Genomic DNA, 19,210 nt, shown 5'->3' on the forward strand with positions numbered 1-19,210 from the left:
ACTAAATTGGATCCACAAATATCCGCAGAAAAATCACACCCCTGTGCATATTCCACTCACCATTTGGAGCTCCTGCTGCAGTTTCCTGCACTCTTTCTCCTTCTTCCTCAGCTCGGAGGTGGAGGCGCCCTTCTTGTTGCCTTGGTTACGGAAGTCCTTTCTGTTCATCACCTCGGCCAGCTTGTTCACCGCTAGCTCTTTCTTTGTCTTCTCCTCTGAGTACATCTTTCGAAGTTTATCCAGCTCATCGTTCATTGCTGGCTTGTTTTGAAGATTGGATATCTCTGCAAAAGAAACCAGTCTTTTTTTTATTTTTGATGGTATGAAATTCTTTGTAAGCTTCGATTTTTGTGCCGTATTTGCAAGTATTTCAGTCAGAGGTTGTAGGTGTGTGATTGAGTATAAGCCGGAGGGGAGACCAGAACAATTCTGTTGACTGATGGTAGACAAGGTGTGTATGACGGGTGACAAACCTCTTACAACAGATATACAATTGAAACACACCTAAAGGATTTAACATCAAGGTCTAGTCAGAGCTCCAGATAAGGGTCGTATTTTCGTAATTACGAATTATTTTCAAGTCCGTTACGTATTTATTTAAAAAATTTGTCGTACCATTAAGAATTACAAAATCAAGTTACGAATATTATTTTTGCATCGGTTCGTATCGATTTTTATTGAGTTCTTTTCGCGTATTAAAGATCTTTGCGGTGCTTATATAGAATGGTTATCGGGTTTGTTTAACAAAGCGCATTTTTTCCAATAAAAGCGGCGTATACAGTCTATCTGTCAAAAAACAATGGCGGCGCCCAGAGAGCGTCCTAAAAAACTGCAAAGCGTCCAAAAACACGCTTTTAACATATTGTACGCAAAGTGAGCCGAAGTTAAATGTTTAGAAAAACATTATATAAAAGATCTTATACGATGTTGTATGTTCAGTTGCCAACACAGTCGGAAAAGCTAAACAAAACCGCGACACGACGGGTCCAAACTTAAACACAAAAAAAACATTGAACGAGTGGAAGGGACAAGTCCCGTGGCTAATCGTTGAAAAGATTGAAGGGGAGACCCGTTTTAAATGTGAAATATGTAAAAATTCATCTAAGGCATGCAATCTTAGAGGCACAGTTTGGGCATATGAAGGTATTGGAAAAATAAAATTGTATAATACTGAAGACACTGTGGAACTCGTATAAATAAAGTTGCTAATATGTTTATTTTGATTTTTTTTGCATGAAAATAACCATTATTATGTATTTTTAGGTCATTTAGAAAAAATAAGAATTATTTTCCAAAACTAAGGAGTAACATTAAGAATAAAATTTCAGAGTTAAGAATTCTTTTTGAAAATCTGGTAGTAATTTAAGAATTTCACAAAACCTTATCTGGAGCTCTGTCTAGTGCTCATTTTTTTTTCTTTTACTTCACATACTAAGGATGAGTAAATTCTGTAATGTTTGTCACTTTATTTCTCATTCCATGTTCAAAGTCTCTCCCAATAAGGTCAGCTCTTTTGCAGTATTCATTAATTTGTAAGAACGTAATTTTCACTTCAAATGTGAAAAAAGTCAATGAAAAAGAAAAGTTTGCATGGTTCCCCATTAAAATAATAATTGCTAAAAGCCTGAAAACCAGTTCCATCACCATTTAAAAACCCTCATTTTATCTTACCTCACATGAAGAAAGCAAGTGCACTTGACTGGCTGATTATATATCATTATTTTTTATCTCAAATAGTCATATTGGAACATAGTAAAAAAAAACAGTCAATATTTCTAACAGGTACACAGTAAGCTTTCATTAAGAAACATACTTTTTATTAGTTTTACAAATATTTGATTTTCACATGATACATGGAACATTAGTTTCGGACAGTATACAGGACCTCAGCAAATTTTTATCATAAATGTCTGAAGTCGTTTACATGGGTTGTCTCTATGCTCATTACAAAATGACTATGAAACAATAGGGCCATCTTGGGCCAAGATGGCCCTAGTTCTCTCACCTTTTTTTTTTACAAGGCCTTGTTCATTCCATAGTTGAAAATTCAGTACTCTAGAGCATATTAGATTGGTTCTCTGCTCTTCACTTTTGCAGTGTGAACATATGATTAATTCTGATTGAGTACTGTCCATTTGCATGAGTTTTTTGCATGCAAACATTTGCAAGTAATTCTAATTCTACATGACTGTGTTTACAAGGTTTTTGTAAGATTTGGACCTCGTGACCAAGATTTTGACCCCACATGACCCAATGTAAAATTTGCCTAGATATCATCAAGAAAAACATCCTGCTGGTCAAGTATCATCATTATTGGACCAAAACTATGGCCTCTTGTGTGTTTACAAGGTTTTTGTAAGATTAGACCCCATGACCTAGATTTTGTCCCCACATTACCAAACGTCAAACTTGACCTACATATTGTCCAGACAAACATCTCGGTCAAGTTTCATCATTATTGAACCAAAACTCTGGCGTATGGAGTGTTTACGAGGTTTTTGTAAGATTTGACCTGGTGACCTATATTTTGAACCCTCATGACCAAACATCAAACTTTGCTTACAGAATAAATATTATGACCAAGATTAAAAAAATCTTAAACAAAATTGTGACCTCTAGTGTTTACAAGGATTTTGTATATCATAAAAATTGTAACAATATAAGGGCAATAATTCTGGCATTTATTATGCAATTTGGCTCATTATCAAACTTGACTGAGATCTTGTGGCCATTATAGCTTCTCAGCAACTTTGATAAAGAATGTTTGAGAAATGTGAATGCTAGAGTGTTTACAAACCAAATGTGGACGGATGGACGACGGACAAGACGGATCCTAAAACCTCACCTGAGCAATCAGGTGAGCTAAAAAGTGTTTTTTTCACCGATCTGAGCCATGTTCCAACTTGTCCGAGATATCAATAAAACCAATGCATTGACTAAGTTTAACGATGATTAGGCAAACAAGAGCTTTCTCCATCGGAAAACAAATGCCCCCGATTTTTTTTTTTCGCAACCTAAACGCAGATTTCTAAACCTAAACACGGACTCTAAGTTCAAGGTCAAGGTGAAAGAGGTCAAAATTTGTGTGAATGGAAAGGCCTTGTCCATATACACATGCATATCGAATATGAAGGTTGCATCTGAAGCGACAGAGAAGTTATGAGCATTTTTCAAAACCTAAACACAAAAGTGTGACGGACAGACTGACAGACAGACGGACAGTGCGATCACTATCGGGGGCATAAAAATGTGACTTCTTGAGTGTTCACAAGGTCTCTCTATAGTCATATAAGGAAAACTGCCCCACCCTCCCTAGCGGCATTGTTTTGAGACCGATCGGGACCATTTTTGAACTCAAATGAGACATAAATAAAACCAATGTTTTCACCAAGTTTCATGATGATTGGGCAAAAAATGTGACGTCTAGAGTGCTCACAAGCTTTTTTTACTATATACAATGTAAATATATAAGGAAAGTGTGCCCCCCACCCTGGAAGCCATGTTTTTCAACGGACAGGAACCATTTTCAAACTCAACTCTGGGATCTAGAAAACAAATGTTCTGACCTTATATCATTGTGACTTCTAGAGTGTTCACAAGGTTTCTCTTTAGCCAAATAAGGAAAACTGCCCCGCCCACTGGCGGCCATGTTTTTCAATGGACCAGAACCACTTTTGAATTCAACCAACATATCATGAAGACAAATATTTTGACAAAGTAACAAAGATTGGGCATGAATTGTGACTTCTCCAGTGTTTACAAGGTTTTTATTTTTTTTGACCTAGTTTTTGACCCAGAATAACCCAGTTTTGAGCACAATTGAGGTATCATTGGGACAAAGCTTCTGGCCAAGTTTCATGAAGATCGAACAAGAAATGTGGCCTCTAGAGTGTTTACGAACAAATGTGGACGGACGGACAGAAGAGGGACAAAGACCGATCACAAAAGCTCACCTGAGTAATCAGGTGAGCTAAAAAACCAACAAACAACAAGGCCACAACTCAAACAATTTCTCCATGTCCCAGTCACACCAAGGACAGCAAGTGTGGAATAATTTATGCTTCCATCTTCTGAGAAAACTGGGCTTAATGCATATGAGGAAGTGTCATTTAGCGACAACACTTTCGGCATAGATTGGATTTTCCCTTTAAAGTTTAGTAGAGACCTCCTTTAAGCAAATAATTTCATAAAGGCGGTAAGTGTCTTCCCTAATTAGCCTGCACAAACTGCACAGGCTAATCTTAGCAACACCTAACACACATTCATTAAGCCCTGTTTTCCCCAGATCAATGCTCATTTCATAACCATAGATGTACAAAGTCCAGCATCTTGTGTTGCCACTTACGAGAAGTCATCTGCTTCATCTTGTTATTGAGGTCATCCTTGTCTGCATGCAAAGTTTCCATGTTCCTCATGGAGTCCTTCTTGAAATCCTCCAGCTGAAATGGAATAACATATGAGAGATATGGGAAGTACAACCTAGCTGTGATGGAGTATCTTCAGTAAAGGGAACAACACCTAAATGTAATGGAATAAACTTCTCAAGTAGAGGGGATCCACTCCAAGCTGCAATAATATAAACAACAAGAAAAATGTGTTTGTCAGAAACACTATGTCCCCTTCTGCGACGCTTTGATTTTTTTTTTACCTTTGACCTTGAAGGATGACCTTGACCTTTCACCACTCAAAATGTGCGGCTCCATGAAATACACATGCATGCCAAATATCAAGTTGGTATCTTCAATATTGCCAAAGTATTCATAAAATGAGCGATTTTGGCCACATATACTTGACCTCTGACCTTGAAGGATGACCTTGACCTTTCACCACTCAAAATATGCGGCTCCATGAGATACACATGCATGCCAAATATCAAGTTGGTATCTTCAATATTGCCAAAGTATTCATAAAATGAGCAATTTTGGCAACATATATTTGACCTCTGACCTTGAAGGATGACCTTGACCTTTCACCACTCAAAATGTGCAGCTCCATGAGATACACATGCATGCCAAATATCAATTTGCTATCTTCAATATTGCATTTTGGCCACATATATTTTACCTCTGATGTGTAAAACTCAAATAACTTAATGTTCAGCATAATCAAAAGAATTCATGGACCGCAATATTTGTATACAGTATGGCAATTCACGAAATAAATATAAGAAAATACTTCTTCTTGAAACGATGATTTGTATATCTTAATCCAAATGCTTAATTTACTGAAAGACCAAGGACAACAAACCTTAATAAGGCTCATATATGTTGTTTTTCCCACAATCAACTCCCAAAAAAAAGAGAAAGAAAATAGCTCGGTCTTTTTCCGTTAACTTTTTCCATTAATACATGTTAACTGTTCTTATCATGCAAAGATGAACATTTAAAACCATTAAGACATAATTAGAAAAAAACTTTTTCTTATTAAAAACGCACGCGACTCAAATGTGATGAAGTAGTCAACTTACAAAAAAAATAATGCAAGTCTTGTAAACATAAAATGATAATAGAAACCATAACATAAAATATATCACTTAAAAATAGCTATCAATGTGCATGGGCGCCACCTCCTAATCTGCGTGCCACCTCCTTGGCATTGGCTCCATCTCGTTTTGAAAAATGCAAATGTATCTATTTGATCGGCTAGAAGCCGATGTTTTTGTGTACGCATTAACTTGTACAGGTTCAAAGCAATCGTTTTATGTAATGAGCGATTTAATTTGCTGTGATTTTGCTCATCATGATGTTAAAAGACATCGATTTGCTTTCACGAATTCTAACAAGCAACAACTTATAAAGGTCCTCACATTTCCAATTGGGTTGTGATTGTATGTTTCTGTACATTTTTTGATGAATTTATAATGCTGAATCGCACTACATTGGTCGATTTTTTAAATAATGCAAAATATGTTGAAAAAACATATAAAATCTAATCACCCTGTAAAATTATCCGTTACATTTCAAAACATCCGGGCCTGAGAGCCACCTCACAAGTAGCATTTGCTCATATATTAATGCATCTCAAAAAAGAGGTGGCGCGCGTGATTAACGGCTGTGATCTAGTACGACACTGTACGCACATGCATTTAGCCCCATTTTCCCACAAAATGCAACCCATATAATGCTTACACTGGCAATGATGGTGTCCTTCTTGTTGACCTCGCTCTTGTGCCTGGTGATAAGTTCCTTCACCTCCAGTTCCAACATGGTCTTCTCCTTCTCTACGTCTGACAGCTGCTCCTCTGCGATGGTGCGCGCCAGGTGCTCCGAGTCGGCCTTGGCCAAGGTCAGCTGCAGCTGGCCCCCTAGCGACTCCCTGAGAGAAAACATTTTAATTAATCAGTGTTTGACACTAACAGGACTCCTTATTTTTGTGTCAAGGAAGTCCTTCAGACTCCTTCAAAATCATCTTTGAAATATAAAAAAATCCCTTTGTCTATTTATTTGTTTCGCAAAATCAGATTGTTTGCACAAAGACAATTTTACTTGCATTTGTTTATTGTTACCTTTGAATTGTAAAAGTTTATTATTCACCCTCTACATACCGCAGAAGGAAGAGTTTTATACCAAGTCATGACCTCACACTTCAACCACTGTTTTAGAGCTGTAAGAGTTCTTCTTAACAAGGAAGATTATAGACAGCTGGTCTATTGATAGTGAGAAGTGTTCAATCAAAACTAAGTGATGTCAGAAGAATATAGAAAACAAGAACAATCCCATCATTTGGACTATGTGCTTGTGTAAGTTTTTTTTTTTTTTTTTAAGAAAACCCTTGTCTGGTCAACAAGATTGAAGATGCATTGTGTATTCTTATTATTGTATTATAATGATGAAAATACTTTGTCAATTTTATAGTGTATGTAAGCAAAAAAATAAAAATCCATTTAAAAGTTTTAATCAAACGACTTGGAACGCAAAGGACCCCAGTCAATTAACAAAATCGTTGAATTAAAACCCTGTTCACAGTGCTCTGTCATAGCTTACAAACATGTACAGGTGTAGCAAGAGTCCATATTAATTAGATCAAATGAGCACAACTTGCTTACAGTGAGCTTTTGTGATTACATTTTGACTATTATTAATCATCTTTCCTGCATATTGTCCGTTGTCAAAATGTACATTGCTAACACTTTAGAGAATATATTTATTTCCAATATTCACGAAACATTGTGAGAAATTGGTCAAAATGACAATTGGGTAAATTACAAAACTGCGTTCAAAAACTAGGCCATTTTTTTATTTGAAAGTTATATTTAGTGTAAATGTCAAATTAAATAAAAAGTTACTGAACTTTCCAGAAGTTACATGTTTACCCAATCCTCACGAAACTTTATCAGAACGCATTTTCTAATGGTATCTCTGCTGATTTAAAAACGGTTCAGGTCTATTGAAAAATATGAATGCCAGTTGTCTAAGACATTTTCCTTATGTGGGTGTTATGAAACTTTGTGAACAATCTAGAAGTAAAATGATTTGCCAAATCATAACAAATTGTGCTCTTGATATTTCAACTGAATTCGAAATTGCTTCAGTCCGTTAAAAAAGACTACTTAAGGTGAAAGTAGTATAGGAAGGGATCATATAGAAGCCATTATTGTTGATCGTTCGGTTTGTCCGAAGTTTAAAAAAGTTTTTTGAAATAATCCATGGGTTGAAAATTGGCCCCTCCCTGAGGGTTTCTTGCTTAATTTGTTGGGAGGAAACACTTTAACAAGCGCACCGCCTTGCGGGTGCAGACCGCTCATCTATTAATCTTTTAAAGGTGAAAGGAACCGATCTCAATACTTCATTCACAAAGGAGGGAGGGGTGAGGTGGAGAGGGGTGTATAGTGTGGGTATGTGGTCATTTATTACATTATCTTCCAAAAATAAGAAGAAAAAATGGGGGGGGGGTGGGGGGTTTCTTGGGTGGGATGGTTGGACGGTATTAAAAAAAAAAAAAAATTGTTTTTTAACCATGTATCAAAAAAATAATTGTTTGGTGGGGGGTATAGTATGAGGGTGTAGTCATTAATTAGATGATCTTTAAAAAAATGGGAAAAAAAATTGGGGGGGGGGGGGAGGATTCTGGGGTGGAGGGGAGGGGGGGGGCATGGGGGAATGGTTTGGGTGGAGTCTATTGTGGTATGTCAGGTAAGAGTTGTTATGTCAAAGTATGAATCAAATCTAATAATAAATAAAGAAGTTATGGCAATTTTAGCAAAATTTAATAATTTGACCTTGATAGTGAAGGTTATTCAAAGGTCAAAGTAAAATTCAACTTGCCAGGTACAATACCCTCATGATAGCATGAAAGTATTTAAAGTTTGAAAGCAATAGCCTTGAAGTAAAGTGGATCTAAACACAAAATTTAACCATATATTCAAAGTTACTAAGTAAAAAAAGGGCCATAATTCTGTCAAAATGACAACCAGAGTTATGCAACTTTGCCTGCACAGTCCCCTTATGATAGTTTGCGAGTGTTCCAAGTATGAAAGCAATATCTATGATACTTAAGGAGTAAAGTGGACCAAAACACAAAACTTAATCAAATTTTCAATTTCTAAGTATAAAGGGCCCATACTTCTGTCCAAAAGCCAGTCTAAGTTATGATAGTTAGTAAGTGTTGCAAGTATGAAAGCAATAGCTTTGATACTTAAGGAATAAAATGGACCTTAACACAAAACTTAACCAAATTTTCAATTTTCTAAGTTTAAAAAGGGCACAAAATTCTGTCAAAATACATGCCAGAGTTATCTAACTTTGCCTGCCCAGTCCCCTCATGATAGTCAGTAAGTGTACCAAGTTTGAATGCAATAGCGTTGATACTTTCTGAGAAAAAATGACCTAAACACAAAACTTAACCGGACGCTGACGCCAAGGTTTTTTTCAAAAAATAGATGAGCTAAAACTGTATTCTCTGAGGTTTGGCCAAAAGGTTTGGGTTTTGGCATGCATCATTTCATTCTGGTCTTCTACCAAGTTTTTATAAAAATATCATCCCTTGGGTAAAAACTTGCCATGCCCCATGATGAAGAATTAATGTATGAAGACTTACATACAGTCCACTCTCGTTATCTCGATATCGGATATCTCGATATTCTCGATATGTCGAAGTAAGCTCAATGTCCCAACTTTTTTCCTTCTTTATCTATATAAATAAACATCGCATATCTCGATTTTCGTTATGTCGAATAATTCAATATGTCGATATAAAATTTTACACCGAGTCCAGATTTTAGATGTATTTACTGTGGTTTATCTCGAAGTGCGAATAACTGTCCCAGTGTCGGCAAAAGGTGAGAAAATTTTTCTTTCATACCTCACCGTCCCGCCTCGCCCGGCTGCTCCCGATACTGTGCGGTAGGAAATTGATCTGTTGAGTGCATCATTGATCACACGTGTGTAATGTCGTAAGCAATTAACACTTGAGTAAGGCCTGTCATTTTAGCTGTCACTTTAACACCACAATTAACTGCAATTAATACACAGCATGCCGAAAGGCGGAAAAACTTATTGTTTTTACAAACAACATTCCAAAATGCATTGAGTTATATTTGTGCGTATATAAACCGTCGCAAATTTACGATTGAACTTCGCATTTCAAACTACAAAATGTACATGAACAGTTCAGTATTCCGGAACGTGATTTACGCATGTTCAGATGGAAAACCCTCGTCTTGATTGGACGTCAATTGCATCATAACTTTAAATAGCAACATTACCGGATGTTTACTCGACAGTTTAGAAAAATTATAACCGCATGTGTTCATGCAATTCTGTAATACTTAAAACGTCATTTTAAGCATTTAAATAATGTGCCTCGTAAAAACGCGTATATATCAGGTAGAGAGTATTATGCCACACGGTGACGGCTTTAGTTAGACCACTTAGCAGGTATTTAGATGTTTAAAACAAGGTAAATTTTCGTCTCATTTTTTCTTTAAAAACGCCTAATCGGATATATCGAACTCTCGTTATCTCGATATTTTTTCTTGTTCCCGCCGACTTCGAGATAACGAGAGTGGACTGTATTTGAAAGTTTTCCCACAAAACATTAGGGCAAAAAATAGTTTCAAAAAATAGATGAGCTAAAATATATTCTCTGAGGTTTGGCCAAGAGGTTTGGGTTTTGGCATGCATCATTTTATTCTGGTCTTCTACCAAGTTTTTATTAAAATATCATCCCTTGGGTAAAAACTTGCCACGCCCAATGATGAAGAAATGTATGAAGACTTACATATTTGAAAAAGTTTTCCCACAAAACATTAGGGCAGGGAATGAGTTTTTGTTTAACATCTTATTCTGGTCCTGTATAACAACTATGTTAAAATCATCCATCTTGGATTAAAATTGACCCCCGCCCTATGGGTTACTTGTTTAATTATATATATTTAGTGAAAACTGTGAAAGTTTTCTGTTCTGAATCAGCAGTGCCAAGAGGCTTGTTATTTGGCATGTTACACAGCCCGGGACTCAGTTATTTATGAAGACTTGTGTAGTTAATATTCATAACCCCCCATTTCCTATTCTTTGAAGTCGCAAGTGTCAGGGGTTTGATATTTAGTGAATAACTAAAAATAGTTTTCCACTGTTCTTCTAATAAGTTCTATCAAATAATGTGTCTGGGGTCGAGACTAACAACACGGAAGTCTGTCGGACTCCTTCAAAATCATAATAAAACTCTTTGAATTATAAAAAAAAACAAGAAATGTGTTTGTCAGACACACAATTCCCCCTATTGTGCCGCTTTGAAGCCATATATTTGACCTTTGACCTTAAAGGATGACCTTGAGCTTTTACCACTCAAAATGTGCAGCTCCATGAGATACACATGCATGCCAAATATCAAGTTGCTATCTTCAATAATGCAAAAGTTATTGCAAAACTTTAACCAAGGTAAAAGTTTTGGGACACACACAATGAATGACGAAGAGACAGGCCAAAATCAATATGCCTCCGATCTTTCGATCCTGGGGCATAAAAATCTTGTTTCGCGAGACTAGAATGTCTGCACTTTTGAACATCCAAAAAATATGCAACTCATCATTCTGCTTAAACACATAGACAAAAAAAAACAGACATGATTTATTTTGGTTTCTTATCGCAGTGCTTGCGAGTAGTGATAGTGGAAACTCTCAAACTCTTAATCAACCTGATCTTTGTCCTTTTTTTTTTCCCAGATATTTTCGCTAAAATATCTTTTTGCTTAACAGTGTCTTATCAAAATCATCCAACTACCGTACTTATTTACACAATGCATGTTTTACAGTCCCAATGCACTGAAGATGGGTGGGAACAACTCTGAATCAGTTGTGGGTAAATAACCCCAAGCCAATAGCAATCGATAATGTCAGGGCTTTGTGTAGTTTGTTGGATTTGTTTTATTATGTTAAAAATTATGGGGAAAATGTATAAAGCAATGGGCTGTAATCACCAATCCAGAAGATCAACAAGCCAGCATATATATAAATGCATTATAAAAAAATAATATTTTTTGGACTTACAATAATTCACTTAAATATTAATAGCATTTGTTAAATAATTTTGCAATATAAAATAACAAATGACAACAAATATTGAACAGAAGTCACTTAGAACTTCGATCTGAAATCAAACACGAGTCATGAAAGACAATTTATCAATTCATGGTAAACATGTGTTATTACCCCTCCAAAATATGGTATATAAAAAGTGTCATAATTTTTGGACTACATGAAGTTTGATGGGACTCCTTAATTTCAGAAGAAGGGAGTCCTAAGAACTCCTTACTCAGAACAGTTAGTGTTGAACACTGGTAGCCTAGCAATTCTCTGAAGGAAAAAATTTAAATAAATATCACAATTAATACAGACCAAAATTTTACTAAATCTCAACATCAGATTCGAATTAGAAAATAATTATCAGGATTTTCTCCGTAGGTACAACTTCAAGTGAGATCTTCCTAAAGAGTATTGTGAAAATTAACCCATTTAAGCCTAGTGGACTCTCCCCATTCTTCTTAATTGGATCAATTTAATTCCAAAATTAGGGATGTGTAGTATACTTATTTCTATATTTAGAATATTTCTTAAAGAAATTCCTTTAAGCAAACAGCGCATCATGCGGCGTCTCATCTGGGTCTACGCTGTTTGCAAAGGCCTTTTTCTACACCCTAGGCATAAATGGGTAAACCCCGACAACCTACTTTTCTTGTGCGAGACTCTTGACATCAGCCTGGAGATCCTGGATGGCACTACGTTTCTCTTCTATGTCATCTTTCAGTTCCTTTACCTGGTTTCTATACAGGGACTGAAATCACAATCACCACTAGACTTATTGCATGGCAAAAACACGAGTTTCAATTCTATACACGGATGGTAATGAAAACATTGAAAACAAATAGCTGAGATTTACATTTCTTTTTAAGATAATATTTCTATGGTTAAGATTATTTAGGCCACATTGCAATAGTTAATATTTCTATGGTAATTTTATGCAGTATTTCTATGACTGAGTCACTGCAATTATGATTATTTCTATAGTTATTTTAAGCAGTATTTCAATGATCAAGTCATTTCAAAAATCAAAATTTCTATGCTTATCATATGTATGAATGCAATGATTTTAAGTGATTTTCTGCATTTATTAAGTAATGTAAGTAATTATAGCCTAAATTTCTATGGTTAGATCTTCATATAGAGTTCAATTTTAATTAAATATTATGTAAAGCCTTAAACAAAATAGAATATTTAACTGAAAGTAAATATGCAACACCCAAAACATATCATAACCAACTCTAAAATTCCAATGTAAAAACTCATACATAAATCTTTACCCTTTACATTTAAAATGGCAAGCTATTGTATTAAATTCTTGGTGACTGCACTCATGTTTAGCCTGCCATAAGGAAAGCAATCAGACGGTACATAATTTAATAAATCAAGGGAAATTCTTTGTCACACACTTGTAATCAAGGCTTTTACACACATTATTTGCAAAAAAATATTACATTCATGTGATTTATCCATTTTAGTTTTTTTGAGCACCCTGCTACTCAGCTCTGTATGTTTCCATCTCTGAACTTACTGAGAAATACTGCTCCGCCTCAAACTGGTCTTGTATTTCCTTCAACTGAAGGTCATTCAAGGACATTTCTCTGTAACAACATTTCAACATTAATTTAGGTACATGATACTTATTGTTAAAGCACACAAATCAAACTGACGATAGATACTGTTGACAGAATAAGCTAAAATTTAAATTTTAGTTTGTGAGTCACATAATTGTACGATACTTACTATTATAACACAGTCTCTATACTTACTTTTTTGATTGCATATTAACATCAAATTGATTTCAGTTGTATATAGAAATTGCTTGCTAAAATGCCAAAGTATGAGTGTCACAATATATACTTGCTCATGTCTCTGTACTTACTCTTTTAATTTTTTGATTTCCTCCACAAGCTCACTTTTTTCTCTTTGAACTTCCTCCATGTCCTGCAATATAGACAGAAACTAATTGAAATCATTGTCATAAAAACAAAGACATAAATCATATAAATCTGCGTGAGAAATATATGGCGTACAAAAACAAAGGTTTTTCCACTAAACCCAAGAACTCTCATTGTGTTTGCCTACCATAAACTGTTTTTAGTATTCCAGGTTGATGTTTCTATCACATTTGCAAAGTTTTATGATATTTTCAAGATTAACAAGATGTGTTTGTGAAACACTATGTCCCCTCCCCTATATATTTGACCTTGAAAAATGACCTTGACCTTTCACCACTCAAAATGTGCAGCTCCATCAGATACACATGCATGCCATATATCAAGTTGCTATCTTCAATATTGCAAAAGTTATGGCCAATGTTAAAGTTTGACGCAAACAAACCAACAAACCAACAAACAGACAGGGCAAAAACAATATGTTCTCCAGTATAGACTGGGGGACATAAAAATTAAATTTGTGAAAATGTTGGCTAAATTTCATCATTTTCGCTATATTATCTTTCAATATACAAATAACAAGCATATTCCTGGAGTTGATATCCCCACCAATTTCAAAGCTGTGTAACTGACGGTCCCATGGATGGAGGACAGACAGACAACACCAATTCTATATCCCTCCGCATTTTGCCGGGTATAATACCTTAATCAAGAGGGCAATGGTTCCTTTTGGTGCTCACCTGAGTCTCAAAAGAACTTTACTGAGAAGGTGAAGTTCAGGAAAAGAAAAGTACTTAATAAAACACAAGTATTTAATTTCTATGCATGTTATTATGACAAACTTTTGATTATTGAAAGTATTTACAAAACAGATCGTGTTGTAGTTGCTACATGTTCAGTTATTAGAGTAACAGAAACTCACGCCATGGAGATGTTTCTCTTTTGATTTGAACTTGGCGAGTTCGGCTGTTTGATTCTTGTAGTCAGTCTGGATGAGTGACCTTCGTTGTATCTCCTGCTCTACTTGCAGCGAAAGGTTGCGAGACTGGACACAAATACAAACAAGCATTAACAAAGCAGTATTGCAAGCAAAACAATATAGTCACCTACATTGAAAAATCTAGCAAACAAGAATTGTTCAGCACTTTTTAACTTTTTTTGTCACTTGCAAATTCTTCAAACAGTACAAATGTGTATTTACTTCATATTTTCATTAAGTATAAAAAAAACTCTTCTTAATGGTGCTAAAACCTTCTCTTTTTGTTTTAACACATACTACAGTATTTCATGCAATCGTAATACATACTTTAAACTTTCCAAGGCAAATGTGGTATACATATTGAAAAACTGCTGTGTTTTATAATCAATCTTTAATAGCAAACAGAAACAACTATTAACAAGGGACAAAATTGTCACAAAACCAGGTTTTCATTGTGAAAAAAAAATCTGATAAAGGGAGAAAACTCAAACTGAACTTTTGAAATGACCAAAAAAAATTAACCCCCTTTGTAATTTTTTTTTTTTTTTTTAAATCTATTTTTAGTCGTGGCGACCTTGACATTGGAGATGATGGTGAACAAATGTGCCAAATGATTTTAAAATCTCACAATGAATGACATAGTTATGGCCAGGACAAGCTCATTTATGGCCATTTTTGACCTTTGAACTCAAAGTGTGACCTTGACCTTGGAGATATCGACGTAATTATTTCGCGCGACACACCGTCCAATGATGGTGAACAAATGTGCCAAATGATTTTAAAATCTGACGATGAACGACATAGTTATGGCTCGGACAAGCTCATTTATGGCCATTTTTGACCTTTGAACTCAAAGTGTGACCTTGACCTTGGAGATATCGACGTAATTATTTCGCGCGACACACCGTCCAATGATGGTGAACAAATGTGCCAAATGATTTTAAAATCTGACAATGAACGACATAGTCATGGCCCGGACAAGCTTATTCCGCCAGCCCGCCAGCCAGCCAGCCCGCCCGCATTCGCCAATCTAATAACCAGTTTTTTCCTTCGGAAAACCTGGTTAAAAATCTGTCGGCCTACTTGTAAATGTATATAAGTCTCAAACAAGATGTGTTTGTGAAACACAATGTCCCCCTATATGATGTTTGACCTTGTAGGATGACCTTGACCATGTGAAGGATGACCTTGACCTTTCACCACTCAAAATGTGCAGCTCCATGAGATACACATGCATGCCAAATATCAAGTTGCTATCTTCAATATTGCAAAAGTATTCATAAAATAAGCGATTTGGGCCACATATATTTGACCTCTGACCTTAAAGGATGACCTTGACCTTGACCTTTCACCACTCAAAATGTGCAGCTCCATGAGATGCACATGCATGCCAAATATCAAGTTGATATCTTCAATATTGTAAAAGTATTTATAAAATAAGCGATTTGGGCCACATGTATTTGACCTCTGACCTTGACCTTGACCTTTCACCACTCAAAATGTGCAGCTCCATGAGATACACATGCATGCCAAATATCAAGTTGCTAGATTCACTGTTGCAAAAGTATTCATAAAATGAGCGATTTTGGCCACATATATTTGACCTCTGACCTTGAAGGATGACCTTGACCTTTCACCACTCAAAATGTGCAGCTTCATGAGATACACATGCATGCCAAATATGAAGTTGCTATCTTCAATATAGCAAAAGTTATTGCAAAATGTTAAAGTTGGCGCAAACAGACCAACAGACAGACCAACAGACAGACAGGGCAAAAACAATATGTCCCCCACTACTATAGTGGGGGACATAAAAAGGCACTACTGATGACAACATATACCTGTGACATACCTAGTTTGTACAGCCCTATAAATTATTAACCAAATCATTTAGCATTAGATCAGTGCCCACCTTTTCTGCCTCCCTGAAAAGATCGGCCTGCAGGGCAGAGACCTGGTTCCTGAGCTGCTGTAGGTCAACTGAGAGGCCGCTGCGTTCCTTCTCTACACTCAATAGCTGTTCCTCCACCGTCTTGCGTTTACGCTCCTCGTTCTCAAATTTGCGCTGCATTTCTGTGACAGATTCCAGAAATATGTCATGTTATTATAGGAGTGATGGGAAATGTCATGATATTAAAGGAGTGATGGGAAACGTCGTGTTATTAAAGGAGTGATGGAAAATGTCATGTTATTAAAGGAGTGATGGGAAATGTCAGGTTGTTAAAGGAGTGATGGGAAATGTCATGTTATTAAAGGAGTGATGGGAAATGTCATGTTATTAAAGGAGTGATGGGAAATGTCATATTATTAAAGGAGTGATGGGAAATGTCATGTTATTAAAGGAGTGATGGGAAATGTCACGTTATTAAAGGAGTGACGGGAAATGTCATGATATTAAAGGAGTGATGGGAAATGTCATGTTATTAAAGGAGTGATTGGAAATGTCATGTTATTAAAGGAGTGTAGGGAAATGTCATGTTATTAAAGGAGTGATGGGAAATGTCATGTTATTAAAGGAGTGTAGGGAAATGTCATGTTATTAAAGGAGTGATGGGAAATGTCATGATATTAAAGAAGTGATGGGAAATGTCACGTTATTAAAGGAGTGATGGGAAATGTCATGTTATTAAAGGAGTGATGGGAAATGTCATGTTATTAAACCTTTCCCGATACTGATCAGATATGCATTTTGACTCATTTGTAATCCCATGGAAAATGGAATTAATTGAAGATTCTTAATAGCTTTTGAGGCTTCATTTCCATCCTTAAGATACTGATGCAATGCAAAGAGCACAGACCTGAACAGGCTACTAGTTACTTGCAGGCTGTTCTGGTTTCATGCTGGTCCTGAACAGGCTACTAGTTACTTGCAGGCTGCTCTGGTTTTATACTGGAACAGGTTACTAGTTACTTGCAGGCTGTTCTGGTTTCATGCTGGTCCTGAACAGGTTACTTGTTACTTGCAGGCTGTTCTGGTTTTATGCTGGTCCTGAACAGGCTACTAGTTACTTGCAGGCTGTTCTGGTTTTATGCTGGTCCTGAACAGACTACAAGTTACTAGCAGGCTGTTCTGGTTTTATGCTGGTGCTGAACAGACTTCAATTACTTGCAGGCTGTTCTGCTTTATGCTGGTCCTGAACAGACTACAAGTTACTTGCAGGCTGTTCTGGTTTTATGCTGGTCCTGAACAGACTACAATTACTTACAAGCTGTTCTGGTTGTATGCTGGTCCTGAACAGGCTACAAGTTACTTGCAGGCTGTTCTGGTTTTAAGCTGGTGCTGAACAGACTTCAAGTTACTTGCAGGCTGTTCTGGTTTTATGCTGGTCCTGAACAGACTACAAGTTACTTGCAGGCTTTTCTGGTTTTATGCTGGTTGCCTATCCCAATTTTCATTTTGATTCGGAGCTTCATATAGGTTTTAACGTGTGATTCAAGCGATTTGTCCAAGGTTTGCTGTAGTGTGCATAGTCAGCTACATTCAAGGGCATATAATTCATGCATTTTTTGAAAATGAGTGATACTTCCGTTTAAAGGTCTGTGTAAATTTAGCAAATGTTTTTGTAATTTGAGGTCCTGATACTATGAAACTATGTGTTAAAGTGAGGACACCTAAAACGATCTACACATTACCTTGAAACAAATTGACGCCAAAAACAAATTTATCGCCACCAACATTCAAGCAACAAACTGCTACATGCTCACCTCTGATGGCCTCCAGATTAGCCTCCTCTGTGGACATGAGGATGTTCTTCTTGTCCAGGTTGAACTTGGCGACCGTCTCCTGGTGGGTGCCTCTCTCTGCCTCCAGCAGAGTCACAAACCTCTGCTTCTCCAGCTCAATCTCATTCTTGGCCTTCTCAAGCATGTTTATCTTATCTTGGAGCTTGCGTAACTCACTGTTTGAGGACAGGTCGCGGTCCTTGCCCTTGTCCAGTTCCTTCTGGAGGTATCGGATGCGTTCTAAAGAGACGGGGAAATCCATTTAGAAGAGACAAAAGCGGAAAGTGTTGTCCCCGATTAGCCTGTGCACTCTACACAGGCTTATCCGGAATGACACTATACGCAGATGTACTAAACCCTCGAACAGCTCCTTCTGCAGGTATTGGATGTGTTGAAAAAAAGAACCTGACATCCAGTAAAGACCTTGAGAACTGAGTGTGTAGTAAGCGGGTGACTATGTGATGAAGAAATAACGGAAAATTAGAATTTTGAGCATGTCTAATGCATTCTGCAGTAAATAAATGTGAAAATTAGACATGACACCACTCACTGTTTTTTGACAAACCGCAAACAGTTTCAAACTCAGCAAAGATATTATTACGACAAATGTTCTGACAAAGTTTCATGAAGATTTGACAATAAACATGGGGATAAAATATTTCATGACTGCACTCGCCCTGCAGGATGAGTGCCTTGCAATGTTCACTCTTCCTGCAAACACATGCACGTGTCCTTCAAACATGTTTGCAGACTGCATAAGCTAATCTGGGACGACACTTTATGCAAATGCATTAGGCCCAGTCTTCCCAGAACAAGATTCAAATTGTGACCATTACACACCATGCAACTCAACGCTCTGTTCTGACGCCTGGTTCCTATTGAGCTGCTCATTCTCCAGGGCCAGCCTGAGTGCCCGTAACTCCTTCTCCACGGCCAACTTGGCACCCTGCAGGTCAGAGTACTTGCTGGACAGGTCTAGGTAACTCTGCTCACTCATATTCAGTCTCTGAAAAATATACATAATTGTATACATATGATTATAGAAGATACAATGGTCTACTCTATAGAGGAAAAGTGATCTATTTTGGTGAAAAACAT

At 36.6% G+C, this 19,210-nt stretch overlaps 1 protein-coding gene across 11 annotated transcripts in view; it reads right to left on the reverse strand.

The window, feature by feature from the left end:
* The window catches only part of LOC127862021 (rho-associated protein kinase 2-like), a 461,134-nt gene that overhangs the window by 366,068 nt on the left and 75,856 nt on the right, over positions 1-19,210 (reverse strand). For all 11 annotated transcript variants that reach the window (XR_008040404.1, XR_008040405.1, XR_008040402.1 and 8 more), the window contains exons 18-27: positions 18,953-19,118; positions 18,095-18,352; positions 16,302-16,462; positions 14,333-14,455; positions 13,398-13,459; positions 13,047-13,116; positions 12,166-12,269; positions 6,129-6,315; positions 4,346-4,439; positions 61-284 (exon numbers count right to left, since the gene is read on the reverse strand). Coding sequence is in view for 4 of the 11 variants with exons in the window: in XM_052400942.1 (XP_052256902.1) it covers positions 61-284; positions 4,346-4,439; positions 6,129-6,315; positions 12,166-12,269; positions 13,047-13,116; positions 13,398-13,459; positions 14,333-14,455; positions 16,302-16,462; positions 18,095-18,352; positions 18,953-19,118 (1,449 nt within the window). In the remaining 7 variants the exon portion in view is untranslated. The remainder of the gene's footprint in view (positions 1-60; positions 285-4,345; positions 4,440-6,128; positions 6,316-12,165; positions 12,270-13,046; positions 13,117-13,397; positions 13,460-14,332; positions 14,456-16,301; positions 16,463-18,094; positions 18,353-18,952; positions 19,119-19,210) is intronic.

Source organism: Dreissena polymorpha, chromosome 16 (genome assembly GCF_020536995.1).
Source record: "Dreissena polymorpha isolate Duluth1 chromosome 16, UMN_Dpol_1.0, whole genome shotgun sequence".
Classification (NCBI taxonomy): Eukaryota; Metazoa; Mollusca; class Bivalvia; order Myida; family Dreissenidae; genus Dreissena; species Dreissena polymorpha.